General features: G+C 23.7%; 1 protein-coding gene across 2 annotated transcripts in view; it reads left to right on the top strand.

Moving 5' to 3' along the window:
- Positions 1–476: 476 nt before the first annotated feature.
- LOC132930616 (neuroendocrine convertase 1-like) overlaps positions 477–18,052 on the top strand; it is a 39,104-nt gene continuing 21,528 nt past the window's right edge. Inside the window, exons 1-3 of one of the 2 annotated variants that reach the window (XM_060996575.1) lie at positions 477–585; positions 14,723–14,829; positions 17,458–17,574. In XM_060996575.1, coding sequence (XP_060852558.1) covers positions 14,725–14,829; positions 17,458–17,574 — 222 coding nt within the window. In that variant the 5' untranslated portion in view covers positions 477–585; positions 14,723–14,724. Of the gene's footprint in view, positions 610–14,722; positions 14,830–17,457; positions 17,575–18,052 lie in introns of both variants that reach the window. The other variant, XM_060996576.1, reaches the window with a different exon arrangement.

Here is an 18,052-nt window from a genome sequence, read left to right as displayed (position 1 = left end):
ATTCTAATTTTCTTAATGGATTAGTGTGTTGTATATTATATTGAATACATAGGCATGGCTACAGGGTATGCAAATGCTTACTCTGTTAGCCTTGTCTAGGTTATTACTACAAACTACTACTAAATTAGTTTCAATTCGAATATCTTAGAGTGTATATAATATAGGCTTTAATGGGTAAAGATGTCACAAAACTGATTTAAAAATTAAATTCATATTTCTTATAGGTACCTCCATACGTGCACGTTATCCTTCTCTTTTCGATCCTCGAATGTAAGTGTAAAAAAAAAAATACGAAAAATCGTAATAAACATTTGACTAACGAGCACGTCATTTGGTCGACACGTGTTCCGTCATTAAACTCAATATGTCTAACAAATTAAATGTGTGTAAAATACGAGTAACATGTAATCAAGTATAGAAGTTTAATTAATGTACACCTAAACAAATATACGAGCTGACAGAAATCATGGACGAATGTAGTAGGTATTGCAAACGGTCGCGATGTCTACTATTATGTAAAACGGAACTATATTGTTCGTTCGCAAATTTTAATTTCGTACGGTTGTTTTGCTCTATTCTATACAGGTAAACACAATGATAATAATATTAGTACGTATTATAATTTTTTTATACAAAGGCTCGTATTGTAAAACATTTGTTGATAATTCCTATTAATTAGAAAAATTATCATAGAATAATGAATAATAATTATGCAATAAGTGTCAATAAGTACTTTTATTTATATTTTAATTATTAAAGTATTTAAAAAAATTATTATTATATTTTATTATTTGTATTTATATTGTTTTGTTAGCATAATATAACATTTATTTTTGTATCGACAAATGTTTTTTTATTTATAAATAATTACTTTAAAAGATATTTTTAATAAAACCAATTATTAAGATTAAAACAAAACTAAGGCGGAAAGAAAAAATAAAACGAGAATACATTTTTAGTCTGTGGGTAGTAGACAACAATTTTGTTACGAAAATAGTGTAGATATCATTCAATAATTTTATTTAATTATATATTTATATATAGCCATACACGAAATGCGTAAAAAGTACCTATATAGTTTATTTGTATAAATGTATAGCTGTTACACTTTAGCAAAAATATTAATTTAATAACATTTACGTTTTATATTTAATACGTTACTACATATGTGATCGACAATCGACAGGTATTATACCGTTATTATATTAAAAATAAATCTAAGGTTTACCGGGAATAGTATTATTATTTATTTTATTATATATTAATAAGATATAATTTATTCATGTATAAATAGATTCGCAATGGTATGAATAAAAATGTTGTGTGAATGGATTTAAAGAGCTCACATAATAATATTAATATATAACTCGAATTCTAAATAATAATAATTTTAATAAATGTTTGATATTTATGAGTTACGCTTCAAGTATTTCTGAAAAACGTAACGAAATTAATAAAGTTCTATACAACCAAATGCCAATATTACAATGTCAGGAAAGGAAATAAAATATATATATTTATATATATGTTATATATATGTGTGTGTATATTATTATTATATTAGGTATAGTGCTTAGATGAATTATATAAAATATCAAATATGTCTATGTTTAATATATTGTAATGATGTATATATAATATATATATATATATATCATTATTAATTTATTAATTAGATTTATTTATATATATTATATAATATATAAATATTTGACATTTAGTAATTCAAGTTTACAAATTATATACATATAATTTATTATAACATTTTCTAACATTATAATAATATAGTTAATTTTAACATTTAGAATTAAATAGACAAATTAAAAAATAGCTAATTACCAAATTATAAGATTGTCATAAACACAATACATACCTAGATAATTTGCGAGATGCCACAATCTATGCCATGATTAATAGCATAGGCGACATCCCACAACATCTTCTATAAAAGCACAAAAAATATTCAATAAGGCGCTCAGTCGCACACCCGGTTAATATTCTATCACTGTGCATGCTATTAGTTAACGCATCTTTTTATCAAATCAAAAATATTGTTCATAGTATACTTTTTCTTATTTCGTTAATTTCTAATCCACTCAACAATTCATAAACATCACTTCAAACCACAAGTTCCACAAAAAGTAAGATGATATATCTATCTTCAATATATACATCACGCATAGTCCTATATATATATATATAAATTATATACATAAAAGGAAAAACTACCCGTATCAAGATTTTATATTAATAAACATAAATATATATATAAAGTAATGAGTTGAGAATATAAATTTAAATACAATATATTAGTTTGTATGCTAATATAAAATTAGAATCTTTTACCTTGTTTTTAACTCATTATAATATTGAACATAAATTAATTTATTTTTTATTTTTTGTACCTGGAAATAGTACCTAATTATGTACTTAATTATTGCCGATTCTGTTATGACACAATAGTTGACCTACAAACTTATCCATCATTCTATAAATTTAAGATGAAAATGTAGATTTGGTCCACGTAATTGTATTAAATTATTAATTATATTTCGTTTTCAATTTTTTCTTTATCATCATTCACGATCAGTTCAGATATCTAGCTGATTTATGATTAAACATCTGAAAGGAACGAAATAATAATTTATTTCAATACAGAATTTTTATTAAAGAGTATAATTATTTTTTGAAAGATAACTATTTAATGTAAATTATAAATGTTTATTTTTAAGTTGAAAATTATATGTTATATACCGTATTGATTTTCTTTTATAAAGGTATACAATATAATATATGTTTTAAATATATTATAATCATTTTCCTTTCCTTTCATTAAATTATTTTTTAAATTTATTTGAATAATATGAATAGTCTGTAATTGCTTGTTTTTTAGACGAATATAATGAGTAATAATGAATTAATAAATTTCATAAAAACTTAAATGTATATAATAATGATTAATTATGCCACAAAATCAAAGAGTATACTTAAATAACATAAATAGACAGTAGCTTATTGTGTCACAAATTATTAAAAAGTAATAAAACTCAGTCAATGATTTTTAATTTAAATAAAATGCAGATGCATTTGAATGAACTAAACAACTGATGTTTATGTAGATATTTGTTAATAAGGAAAGAAATGCAAACAGTTTGTTTCATTATTATATTATATTTTTAGAGAGAACTGTTTATGAGAATTATTTTAATATTGATCACGCATGTAACATTTTTTACCATATAAATTAATAAAAAATAAAAATACAACAATAATAACAATAATATAGAAAACTGTAAAGATAACTTTATATCTATTTCTGTGTATACTATATATTTATATGAATTTATTTATGAAAATTGACCTTTTAAAATGTTAAACTTTTAGTTTTTATACATAATTGTAAATATCTGCTTATTTAATTAAAAATTTAGTCGAATAACTTAAATAAACCGTTAAATGAAATGTATGGTCAAAACGTTTAATCTCCGTTAGCTGATGATAAATTTTGTATTCGAAAAAACATCATCTCAACTTTAAAAATAATAATTTTTTAAAATCAAAAGAATATATTTATATATTATATTATGTATTATGTGTACTTGATATTAATTTGAATGTTTAATATTAGTTAAGGGTTCGATTAATTAAAAACAAAATTGGATACTTGGTTGTAGTTTACGAAAAACAGTGTGTGAAAGTGCAACATTAACTGAAAAAATGAAAAAAATAAAATGTGTAATTTGCATGTATATAACTTAACTTTATGTTTCAGAGATAATTAATAATGTCGATTACGACATTTAGATTGTCATTTTATCATTACATTTGAGTTATTTTGAGGTAGGCTTATAAGTAATAAGTAATAAATAACAACTATAGTTTAAGAAGTCTTAACATATTTTATTTTATAAACAAAAGGTTATAACTACAATAATTAAATACATTTTATTATTTTTATTACGTTCAGTAGTTAACTTCTGAAAAACAATTCAAAATGATCTAATGTATTACAAATTTGTATGCTCCTCGTATTAATCAACATCGCTTTAGGGCAGTGATAGGACATGGTAAAAAAATCAAGTAATATAGCTGTCACGTAAAAAAATAAGTATGTACGTCTGTTTTGAGTACCTAGGTATAATACAAATATACATGAAATTCCCGAATGTGTTTTTTTTTTGTGAAAATATGGGTCACGCTCATTTAAAATATGTATTTACAGTTTTAGTTAACATGTGTTGTGACTTGTGGGGGTGTAGTAATGTAGTATTTATAGTATTACAAGTCAAATATTTCTTCAACTGGAGGGATAACGTGACATCGTAATAGTGAAAATTGGTATAAAGTCCCCATTATACATTGTGTGTGTTTTTTTAGAAATCATTATTTTATATGAATCATATTTTATAATTAAAATTGATAATAAATAGTTGTGCTTATCAATAAAAGATATTATTAACTATACACAAACTAGTAATAATAATATTAGTGTATTTTCTCGACACTTAAGATGATCTTAATGACCATTGACAGTTAACGTTTTATATTTGAAAGCGTTAAAACATTTAAACTTCGAAACATAAAATTATAGGTACTTGATGTTTTTAGTGTTTAGTTATTGTTAACGAGTAATTATTTAATCGATTTTAATATGTTTGTAATTGTGTATATTTTTATTGAAATAGCAACTATCGATATTGTTACTTGTTAGACTATTTTATTTCTAAGTTTGATCTTGTTTTAATATTTCACAATAAATCTATATAATATGCAAAGTTGTATACATACTATGTCATTCATTTTAATATTTCGATGCATATTATTTTAAGATTATCATATGTTAGAAGTTATATATTTTTAAATTTTCAAGATATTTTTTTCTAGTAGAACCATAAACTTTGAGGGAAGTTTGAAATGGAGTTCCGTTTGTACTTTGACGATTCAAAGGTAGACATGTCTCAGTACTTTTTAAAATAAAAATACAAACATTTGTTAAATTTTTTTTATTATTATTAAAATAATAGTTTGGTAACTTTTGTTATAAGAAGTTAGACCATCTTTGCTCAGAATATTTTTTTATCGTTTATAATGATTTATTATTGAATTTTAAATTTTATGAATCTGTTACAATGTTCTACTCAATGACTGTACCGTGGAGCAGTTATCTATTCTCAATGCAGTTTTTTTGCGCTCATCTATTTTTATTATTTATAAATTTCGACATCGTTATTTTTTATTGACGAATAAAATAACGTCTGAAAAAGCTAAAACGATAAATCGCCTTTTCGGGTGTTATTTTTATACAGATAGAATATATAATATCCTTTATATGCAGATTATTATATAATGTTGATGCATTGAATTTCATTTAAAATCATATTAAAGTAGGTAGGAGTTTATCTAATAGAGTTTAAAAACTAAAAAATACCTACATTGACGTTTTATTTTATAAAAATTGTATGGTTGTAGTCAATTCAAAACGATCGTACACCAGTAGTAGTTTTTACAATATTTCAGAGGGATTATAAATTTAGTATACTCGTAACGAGACAAACACATAATAATATGCAAAACAACCATATCGTATGAAGTCGTAAAGTTGATTTGTTAATTAATTCTACATCATTATAATTTACTGTTGATTATTGATTAGGAATAAGATAGGAGCAATATGTACCTATACAGGGCATTATATTCTATTGAATTTACAATTAACTATCGATCGTTATATGAGAATAAAAATAAACTGTACAACGTCAGTCTGAGCGTAGGATGAGATGAATTTTGCTTAAGCTATATCGGTGAGAGAATAATTGGAAATGTCGAAAGAGACAGAACAATTATTTTCTATTGGCCATTACCAATATGTATTTGTCGTTATAACTATTTTTGTTATTAAGTTTTCTTATGGAGTTTTAAAAGAAATATCTAACAACAATAAAAATTTGACAGACTAGTTAAACTTGTTCTTGATAGAGCAAAATCATCTTATCTATTCGTACAACATATAAAGTATACATTATAAATTGGTTTTCTATTATCGAGATGATAGTATTTGAAAGGTATAATAATAATGTGTAAACACTGTAAAGGCATCTCGCTCGCTCTGAAATACATTGACATAAAATATATATATTTTTCCTTATTCTTTCTATATTATCTACTTTCGTGATCTTTCAACGTTTATATTTTTAATATAAATTACTTGTAATAATAATAATAATAATAAAAAATACTACCCATTTAGTTAAATATGAAATGATTTGTATAACTCAACGTAATTTACATATTTAGTTTTTTTTTTTTATATTACATTTTAACGTAATATTGTTTAGTTTATTTTTATTATTATCACAACATATATTAACATTTTTAAGTTTCCTCATAGGTAGATTATTAATGGGTTAACCTTATTTTTGAACGGCTTATGAGTATTAAATAATTTTTTTTTTTTATTCATTTCTGTATCATTACAGACAATTATAGCGTTATTGTTTTGTGTTTCGAAAATTACTATTACAGTTGATTAGTACTAAAAATCTATTTCAAGATCCTTAAAGTATAAAAAAAAATATGTTTAGATCCCTAAGCGTGATATTTTTACTTTTATCACTAACAAAAGTACTACTACGGGTAATTTAATTAAAAATCAAATATAAAAAGAATTCTAAAAATGTTTTTTCGTTCGACGATGGTTCGATTTAATGATACTGAACCGATTTTTATGTAACAAAATTAAAATGTTTTAATAATAAAAATAAAAAACGCCAAACTAGTGTTCAAATAAAGTTGTTCAACAACAGTGTAATATTAACTATATTTTATTTTTTGAAAATAATTTATAAGGAGCAATAAATTAAATTAGTAAATATAATTAAATATTTGGAAACATTTAGATGCGTGTAGTCAATTTTATTTTAATTCTATAGATTCATTCAAAAATATGAAAACTATTTCTTAAATACCAACCTATAAAAAAAAAAAACAATAAAAATGTTTCAAAATCATGTTAATAGTTCAGAAAATATCAATAACACGTATAGTATGAATGTGAGTATCATTATTATAGAGCAGTGGTTCTCAACCTTTTTTGATTCATGTCACTTTTAGTCAAACATTGCGTTCCTCTAACATCAAAATAATAAACTATCCTAACTGCATATTTTAGAATTATTTTTTTAGATGTATTATAATAAGATTTATATTAAAATACAGTGAGTTATGTTTAATGTGATCTCATTGGTTCAGATAATTTTTATTCTATTAACCAGTTGATTCCATAAATTTTTTTTTTTGTATTGATGAGTTTATATTTATATGTATGTTTAAAATTAAATTAAAATAAGGTAAAGGAACTATCTATTTTTGATTGTACTTGAGACTTTACTAATTTCATTTTCATATCAGCCTGCAATTAAAATCCATATTCAATTAATATAATATAGACATGATTTTTAATTATTTAAAATTAAATAAATAATAATGTATGTACGTTGTACAGTGTACCTATAACTTTTGAAACAACTTCGATATATTTTTGAATAGCTCCTTTTAACTTTTACAAAACAATTCTTGTTTCTTTTTAGTGAATGTTTGAAATACCATTAAAACGATAAGAATGTTCTTAAAAATGATTGAATTATCTGGTACTTGGATTCCAATAAACGGTTGATTCTATAAACACAGACACGTATACAGGGGTGGTTGAGGTTCAGCCCCCCTCCCCCTGAAATAATTTCGAGTATCGAGGAAAAAATTGTTTTATTATATTGTGCACAATTTGTATTGCTAAATTTTGTAAACCCTCCCGATTTTTTTTTTGTATACGTGCCTGTATAAACCAGTGATCACATTAAGTGGAACTCCCTGTATTTTAATAGTTCTACAGAATAGTTAATAACTTTTTACCTATTACTTAAATTTAAAAATGTGTTTAACAACTGTTTATTGAAATTCTTATAAATTTGTGTTTTATTAAAAATATAATGTGAATAAGATAATTTGAATTCTTAGAGTACTCGAAGATTTAAAGTTCTTGTTGAAGAAGCTATATAGCTTGATTTGTGCTAATTTTTAAAACCATGTGTTAAAAATTAGTTAAAATAAGTATACAAAAAGTATAATTTATAATATATAAAAGAGGTCTTAAAATAATATTAAATTGTACGTAATGATACAACTATAATACAAGTAATGACTAACGACTAACGAGTGAATAAAAATGTGAATGTAATAACGTCGATGACGATAATAATATTTTTTTTTTGGTTTTGTAAAATATTAATTTTTTTTTTTTTAGATTTTAGTTTCTATTGTTTTGGAAGGAATATAAAAAAAAATAAAAGCTGAAAAGTAAATGGTATGCCATATCATGTATTATACTGTTTTTGCTATAATTTGGAAAAAAAATGCGAGTTAAAAAGTTTAGCGATTGGGAAGAGTTTGTCTTTTTCAAAGAACCTAAATAAACACATTATTCTTAAATTGTCCACAACAATTTCGATTGCGTTGACTCCATCACGACGTCAAACCCCTCTCAACATCGTCCGTCAATACGGCAATAGGTATCCATTTTTTTATTCCTTACAATGGAGGGTCTATATAGGTACATTTTGTTTGCTCGACGGACGGTGTATTTACTCAACATTGTTCGGCGCGGTTTGTTCGGGCGCTCGTTTTTAAGAAATAGCAATACTATATTTATATAGGTACGTATTTTATAGAATGACTTATTCAGTTTTTATAAGTACGAGGGGAGGACAATACAGGATTTCATGGGGTTATAGATTAAACGACTGGGTTTCCGTTTATTACTTTTTTATTTTTTAACATGTATCGGTCAATACAATAATACCTTTAGCAGTAGTGGCTTATTATTCTGCGTTTTGGTAACCAATTCCACGTATGTACGTGTATTTGACTCGATTCATGCTTTATAGCTGCGATAACAGTGAACTGTCCGCTGTCGCTTTCACGACGTTAACAGTTCTATAGGCACAATACAGTCCGTTCCGACCACCGCTCAGAAACATTTAATATTATTATTATATTATTATTTGCGATAACCCGTTTCAAACAGCTCGCTGTGAATGTTATGATTACGGTTTTTTTGTTGCCCTTTTGGTATATTATTTTCCACGGGTCACGATCATTACTGAATACCGAAATTATAATTATAATCATAATATTATATACTATATATACGCAGATTCGTTCGACAGACATTGTGGAAACGACAACATTTGTCTATTAAATGGGCTTATATAGTAAGTGTTGCACCGCACTGCTGCCGTCGGCTCTGCTGTATTCACCTCGCACGATTAAACCGATAATTCGGGTCGTCCATTTCGATTTAGATTATTGCGTGTTACACGATTTAACATTATATTACCGATGAGATGGAACAAAAACAAAATTTATGATAACAAAAAAAACTACATTGAAAATAAATGAATAAACCTGAGAAGTTGCTCGACTGCATAGTAATCGTTTCAAGTGTACTTCGTCAGACATTGAGTAGGTAATTGATGAGATAAAATTTGAATTTGATTATAAACCGTATCATTACATACGAAAAACGATTCTGAGCGGAGCTTGTGTGCCAAAATTTATTTATAAGGATATTTTATAATTTATTTTTATAACTATATAGATTGTAGTAGGTAAAGTATTTATATTCAATAATATTAGTCATTTTTTTCTATCTGTGATATGGTATGTTTAAATAATTATTGCCAAAAACATAGCATATAATATGATATAATATTATTAATAATTAAAATATTATTTAAAATTATAATGGGTACTGTTATTAAATCTAAAGTCAATACTGCGTAACATAGAATAATGTAAATAGCTTAAAATTAGTCTAAATATTTTGAAAATTGAATTGTACTTGGAAAATAATTATAAACGTAAAAGTGAAATATTTTAAATCACAACTTTGAACCTGATTACTGAAATTGACATTTTTTAAATAATAAATTTTGTAAACACTAGAACTTCAAACGTCTTTAAAAATAATCAAGCCACTGCATTTTCGTTATTTTTTTTTTATGGTGTAAGACCAATTTATAAAAAGAATCTTGTACTACATTTTCAAGCTATTCAAATTGAAAATTCCAAATTTTTATAAATAATTCAAAATGAGCCAACATAGGTATTTAAAATGTTTGACTTTTACTAATTATTAACTAGATCGAATTAGCCAGCATTTTCTATGCTCATAAAGGTGCTTGACAACAGACATTATTATGAACTGAATGCCCACATTCAACCATACGCTCGGAATGTAAAAATGTATTTTTTATGTTACTGAAAAAAAATATTCTAATGTTTCTTATTCTTTATGATAATAATATTCATATTAGATGGGCGGAGGCGTCGATTCTACGAGTACATGACTTAAGTTATACAAGCTGTTTGTAAATGCTGTTTTGGTTAAATACTAAAAAATTAAACATTTTACATTTTCTAGAAATAACAGACAGTAAAAAAAAAAAATGTCAATCGACATTATAATATTACAATTAAAATATAATCAAAAGTATTAAAAAAACCTAATATTTCTGTTCTGGGAAATGGGGATAGTGCATGGTAGTTGAATAAAATCTCTACTCAAAAAGTGTATTAAACTCTTTTGAACTTATCAATGTGAGTACAAAGTACACACTTCACGAAAGTGGGAATCACGCGACAATGTGATAAACACATTAAATGTCTTTCGAAAATACACTTAATGGTTGATTCGATTGTGATAAATTGTAATACTGAAAAAAAACTAGCAAAATATGTGAGAGAATGACGTACATTTTTGTGCGAGAAAAAAGGCGAATAAACAAACATATGCACTTGAAGAGTGAAGACTGTACATCGTGTATACTGTAAAAACAGGGAGATTGAACGACAAATATTTTTGATTTTCCCCGTGTATTTAAAATCGATAAAATTGATTTGATAACGTAGAACATTTGGTTTCAATCGCATTGGACTGTACCAATATCATATATATATATATATATATATGTATATATAATTCTAGTACATTTACTATATACATATATACATTAGTAAATGTATAGATTTAACTAACGATGTATAAAAGCTTTGCAAATAAATGTCTGTGCACGTTTCAATGATTCTGTGATGTAAAAAAAAAAAAAAAACACAGATAATTTAGAACTTCCATATTTTTTCTGCTATTGTTTATCGATAAGACTATACGATTATAAATGTTATGATAAAAAATTTTCAAATCTTTAAAAAAAATGTTTGTTTCTAAAACATTGAATAAATAAACAATACAAATGATAAGGCTAATTAAACTCGGCAGAATTATAAATATGTGTTGATTTTTTTTACGTATAAGCATTCTTTTTTGTTTTGTTTTACCAGTTATTAAAATATTTTTCAAAAGAAAAATCATTATTTTACCATTAAAAGTTTAACAATTATGATATAATTATGTTACTCAGCGGGGATAGTTTCTGAAGTTTTGCGTTTATACAACGTTCTATACAATAATTTTTAAATTGCTACTTAGGGCATATTAAAATTATATATTTACTTTAGTTTTCTTGTCATAAATACAAAATATTTTGTACTATCTTCTATTAAAATAAATAAACCATTATTTATATGGTATAAATAAGCCACTTAGGTACGTTATACATAAGTTTTTTTTATCAAAGTGCTTAAATTTTCGAAAATTGTTATATTATTAGGTTAGTATTTACCGTTATTACTAGATAAGGAAATATTTACAATGTACATATGCTAATAATACGAGCAATATTTCTGTAAGAAAAAATAATTTACTACCCATTGGCTTAAACATTTTTTTGTTTAAGTTCGGTGCATACTATGTATATTAAGTATCAAAATAGTTTTATTTAAATATACCAATTTAGATTATCCTCCAATTTATTCGTGTTTATTGTATAATGTTGTGTATTTTTAACAACAAAATAATAAAAATAAACATTTGAAAGTAGGGTGTTTTTAAGAATTCAATAACCTTTATGAATAACGCAGGTTTGTCAAATAAAATTTATCTACTTGTAGGAATATATTTCTTAAATTCAATTGGAACATGTAAAACTTATTGTTAATATTATGTACTTAAAATTTAAAAAAATGACCCTGGGAAAAAATTGGAAATGTTTATGATGGGTCATCACGCAATGCAATGCTGTGTAACATTTTATGTTTCCAGAGCAAATATCGCAGGTATTTGAAAATTATATATTTTCATAATATTAATAATAAGCGAAAACTAACATGTACAATAATTATTCAAAAGCTAAATATTTTGGTACATTAAAATACTTTTGCATACATTTCATTGTTAGGCGAATACAATGTATTTTTATACAGTGTTTTTTTTTATTCAAAACGTATTTATTGAATTTTGTCAAAATATCATAGTATAGTTTTAACAATTTGTTGACATTTTGTTATTACATTTTAATGGCCATGTATTTTTATGTATACTCTATGGAAGTAAAAACTTTTCGATTTGTAGTGTGCTGTTAGAGGAAGTTACCTACTATTTAAGAGTAATACAATTATGTTGGATACTAAATACTAGTAATACTACATTAAAAAATGGTAATAATTAAAAGTTAACTTTTTGACACCTGAAGTATTATTCGAATACTTTTTAAATCAAAAAGTAACCTTTTAAAAGTGTTTAATAATTTTAAATGTTAAACAGTGCGCGAGTTTATAAACAAACGTGGTTTTATTTATTGATTTATGATATGGGTAAATATAATAATGATAATAGTTATTATTTTATTTGTAATTGACACTAATCACTATTACCTATATTCCATTAATATTAAATATGTTAAATATTTAAGTAATATATTATTACCTTATAGTTATAATAGTTATGGCATCGGTAAAAATAATAAATTAATAAGTTATGTGTATAAGAGATTTAAATGTAATACTTAGAACACAATGGTTATGTAATAATCTATCAATCTATGGTAAAAATATATGCAAGTTTTAATCAAAATAATTCCATATTATGGATTTAAACTTGTAAAGTTGTGTAATTTTACCATTCGTAATAAACATTAAATAAACGTAATGTATATTTTGTGGTCTTTAAACACGGTGAACAGAAGTATTTGGCTTTTTTTTTACAAGGCGTGACTACTGAATTTGACAAAAGAAACGTTATATTTAAAAAAGAACTTCCGGAAAGTAATTCCTAGAATATAATTAAAATACCGTTACGTTACTTAACATATAATTGCGTTACAATAACTAACGCACAACTATTAGATTACAATGTTTTCTTTCTAACATTGTTTTGTTTTAATCTTATAGTTTTGAGTAAATATAAAAGCCCACGAGGTTATAAACATGCAAAAAAAAGTTTTTATTTCAAATTTTATTGGTAGTTTTTTATTTGCGGGTACGAATTTTAGAAATATATTGAGTCATGATATTTAAGTTTACTCAGAGTTATTGTTGCCATAAATTGCACTTTAAATGATGTGTTCCCCTAATTTCTAATCGGAAGTAGTGTCGATGATGAACACTCCCTTTCATCGCGTTGCCACGTATAGTATTATATTATGTTATCTCATATACTCATTGTATTATCCTGTGTATAAGATTATAAATATCTTTTATAATTAGATGAAAAAAAAATGATGTGTTTGATACTGTGGTAACAAATAAATTACAAATGTTACTCTGAAAACCGTAATAATTAAACTCCGAGATAGCACTGACTATATTAACTTGTTATAATGTTTGCAATATTTATTATATGCATATATTATTCACCAAAGAAAAATGATAAAATCGAAAATTTAATTAAAAACCACACTTATTATATATATATATATCAAAATTCTAGTTTCCCCAATTTAGAATAAATTATGACCTTTTATATATTAGCCTACGATTTATAAAATAACAATAACTCCAATCACATTATTGAATAGAAAAACCAGTGGTTTGATTTACAAAATAATCGATTTAGAGTTATTAAGTAGGTGATAAAATATTATTCGAAACTTTTTAAAAACGAGAAAAAAAATTATTTTAGTTATTAATTTATCAAAATAAAAATTAACCCCATACCATAATTATACTGGCATAACTCAGAATTAGATTGAAATGCGTGTTAAAAAACTGTTTGATACTGATTTACTTAGATATGATAACATTTTTTGCATTTAATTTTTTTAATATATTTTTAATTGATTACATTATATTTTTTGTTTAGACTATCAAAAATATGCTTATTAATAGTTATTAAAGTTAATTAGTTTAAGTATAATCTTTAGGTACTAATACTGTACTTGGAATTTGTATCTTAATAATCTATCTTATTATATTTATTTATAGATAGGTATTATATTTAAGTTAAAATTATTTAAGTTTTATCAATGATAATACAGCATTTTTTTTATAAACTATGATTATGTTTGTGAAGTTTATTACTTTTTAATTTTAGCAATGAATATTTTTGTGAAATTGAATTAAAACTTACAGTATGGTTTATGATGAAAATGTACCCTGTGCATATAATATATAACGCATTGGGAAATAAATTAATTTTTGTTGTACCTAATACATATTATATTACTATTACTGAAAATAGTTAAAATTATTCAAAATATTAAATGATTATTGTTGAGTATGTAATAAATGAAATATTTAAATATAAATTGTAAGCAATTTTATTTTTTTTCAGAAATGAGCTTGAATAAGGAGGTTATTAGATTACTGTATTTATGTGAATATTTTTATTTCATAGTTGGTAATTATCTGATCAAACCTCATGAGTTAATAATACATCATGTAAGTACATGTTTTTTTTAAAATTTTTAAAATTATTTTTATTTATTCTTCAAGAAAATAATGGACCAACTGAACATGTTCGTGTGGGGTTCCATGAATTCACAATTTTAATATAAAATAAAAAAGTTTTTAACATACTCAAATTATCAATGTAAATAAATACATATTTTTTCTTTGCTTATATAATATAATATTATAATGTAGTATTGTGTAAAAAATCGTCTAAATAATAATAATTATAATTTTGTAAAGGTCGTTGGTAGTTTTATGTTTTATCTTTTTTTGAGAATATATTGGAGAGTCAAAAAATCCCGCAAAAATATGTTGCAGACTTGTTCATATAAGACTTTTGTTAATTAAATGTTCACGGAAAATTAAATATGTAAAATTTAAATAACAAAAATATACCAATCACTGTTTAATGACATTATAGTTATAAAAAATATGTTATTAGTTATTATTGATAAAAAAAAAATATATATATTGCGAAACGACGAGGTTTTAAATATTTTCAAATATTAATACATAATATTGTTGTTACAGTTCAGCATTTATTATTGTAGATGAGTACTACTATGAATAATGAATATACTATATATTTTTTTACCATATTATACATCTAATGATTTTATATCATTATATAGACTAGAGTGAGATCATTTCTTGAATAGGATACTCTGAATGGTTTGTTCATTGTTGTTATTTCTATTCATAACTAACTGTATCTTATACTTACGTAATTATATATTATGCATTATTGTTAAATTGATAGTTTATGACAATTTTCGTTTTACGTTGTATGTATAATATTCAAAAAGGAAACTATTTTTATGTTATATTTTAAAATGTATTCAACTGCTCAACTTATGAAAACAAAAATATACAATTAATTAAAACTATAGTTGTTTTAATACTCAATAAAAACATAAAAAATATAAATTTTTTAAATCAACGATAAAATAAATGAGACAGTTTTGGTTATAAATTATAGGTCAGTTACCATCATTATAACATTAACCCAAAAACAACTGTTTACAATAAACAAAATGCGTTGTTTCGTTATATGTTGCGTGTTAAAAATATACAATGTCAATAATTATTTTAGAAATTTTTACATTAAAAATACTTTATTAATAATAATATATCTTTTGAAAATATTTGTATTCTCAACAAATAACGTCATTATTTTACTGTTATAGTATAGTAAAAAAAAGCTTCTTTTTATTATTTTCTAATATTAGTTGACGTTAAATGTGTGTATAATATAAATACCTATATTATTAAGTAACGATGGCTTAGAGTGTTCATGGATTGAATTGTATGAACTATAGGGTATGGTTCCCATTTATGCAATAAATTCAAATATTGTGGTAAAATCTTATATATTATTATATATAATATATAAATAGTAAATACATTATATATAGATAAATATGTACCGACACATAATATATTATGACAGGTAAATTTATTGTACGCATCAATGTATGTTTAAATAAAGTTTGTAATCCAATGTTATAAATATTAAAAAGTAAATATAATTTGATAGAAATAATTTAAAAAATCAAATGTAGATAAAAGAATATTGTCGACATCAATTATAATTTCACTGAACAATAAGAGTATTTAATATTTATCATTTAACAGCAGTAGATAGGTACATATTTTATATTCAAAAATCTGCATACAAAATGACTTAATTTTAATCATTTTACAAAACACATGACAAATTCGATCATTAATCGTTTTCATATTTTTGCGTGTATGTCTTATACAATTTAAAAATTTTCAACTGTTTTTAAATTCTTATTTATTGTATTTTATTGTATTTTGATTAAAAACAAAATGTGTTTTGGTACGTTATTTATTTTAAAATACATAGGTTCGCGTATAGTAGGTATATGAAAGTTTATTATAAAATAATAATTTTTAATTTTATAAACTAAAATAATTATACTTACTGTATTCTATTACAATGTCTAAAATTTAGTAAGTACAAAATTATTAAAAAATTATTTACACTATGATATGAAATGACAAAATATGTACAAGAAGTGTAAGAGGTAACAATGGTCATTATATATACGAGTATATTATTTTTATATATAAAACACGTTTTCCTAAGTACACATTTTTTTTTGTATGCACAAAGTTTTCCATGCATACAAATGCTTTAATTCATTTTTAAACCCAAGAATATAAAATATAATTTCAATATTGTTAGTCCATAGTAGTTACTCATATTAGAATGAAAGGTAATTTGATGTAATATAAAATGTTTTAATAAAATAATGACATAATACAAATTGTATTATTACATAAATCTGAGGTTAGGTTAGATTAATCTAAGGTTTTATGTCTAGCCTTTCATCTAAAAGCCTATTGGAAACAATTATTATTTTTTAATAACATTAATTATAAACAACATTGAATTGATATCAAAACATGCGTTAATCTTATGGAAATTAAATTAAGAAAGTCTAATTTTTGGGTATCTGTATTGGAACCTAATAATTCTTAGATTATCTATTAAGCCACTATTTTATAACTAACAGTTAGTATTTGAAATATTTATGTTTTTTTTAAATTAAATGGTCATGGTAATCAATCAGATTTTTCCTTGTGTAGAATCATGGCGAAAATAGCGTGAATCACTATTCAAATGTATGGTATTTCCATTCCACTGATGATCTGAATGAAGTACATGAAACCATAATACAACAGGGATTTTCATTTGCACAACCAGTAAGATTAAAAAATGAAATTATGATAATATATTATTAACTGAGAACACAGTACAGGACACACATTACACACTATATTTTATACTTGTGTTACGTATGCACGGGCCACGCGCAGTTATTTATTAGTAAACAGAAGTAACGTTAAGTACTGGATAGCAATTACATTTTAAATTTAACATAAAAATTAAAATAATATGCAATTATATTTAAAATACAATGCATGTTGAATAATTTTATAACATTAAATTTTATATGCGAAATAAGTTTTACAGTATAGATATAGATAGGGTATCTACGTCATATATTCATAATGCTAATAAATTTATATTCATGACTATTTATATTTAGTGTTTACTATTGGTTAATATAACATTCATAAAATAAATTAAATTAAATTAAAATTAAAAGTTTGTAGGTAGGTACTTAACAAGGTAGTATGTAGGCGATGATAATCTTTTATAGCACATTTGAAAACTGTT

Source organism: Rhopalosiphum padi, chromosome 4 (assembly GCF_020882245.1).
Source record: "Rhopalosiphum padi isolate XX-2018 chromosome 4, ASM2088224v1, whole genome shotgun sequence".
NCBI classification, from domain to species: domain Eukaryota; kingdom Metazoa; phylum Arthropoda; class Insecta; order Hemiptera; family Aphididae; genus Rhopalosiphum; species Rhopalosiphum padi.
Note: the sequence above shows the minus strand (reverse complement) of the source record. Positions and strands in the feature narration are given on the sequence as shown.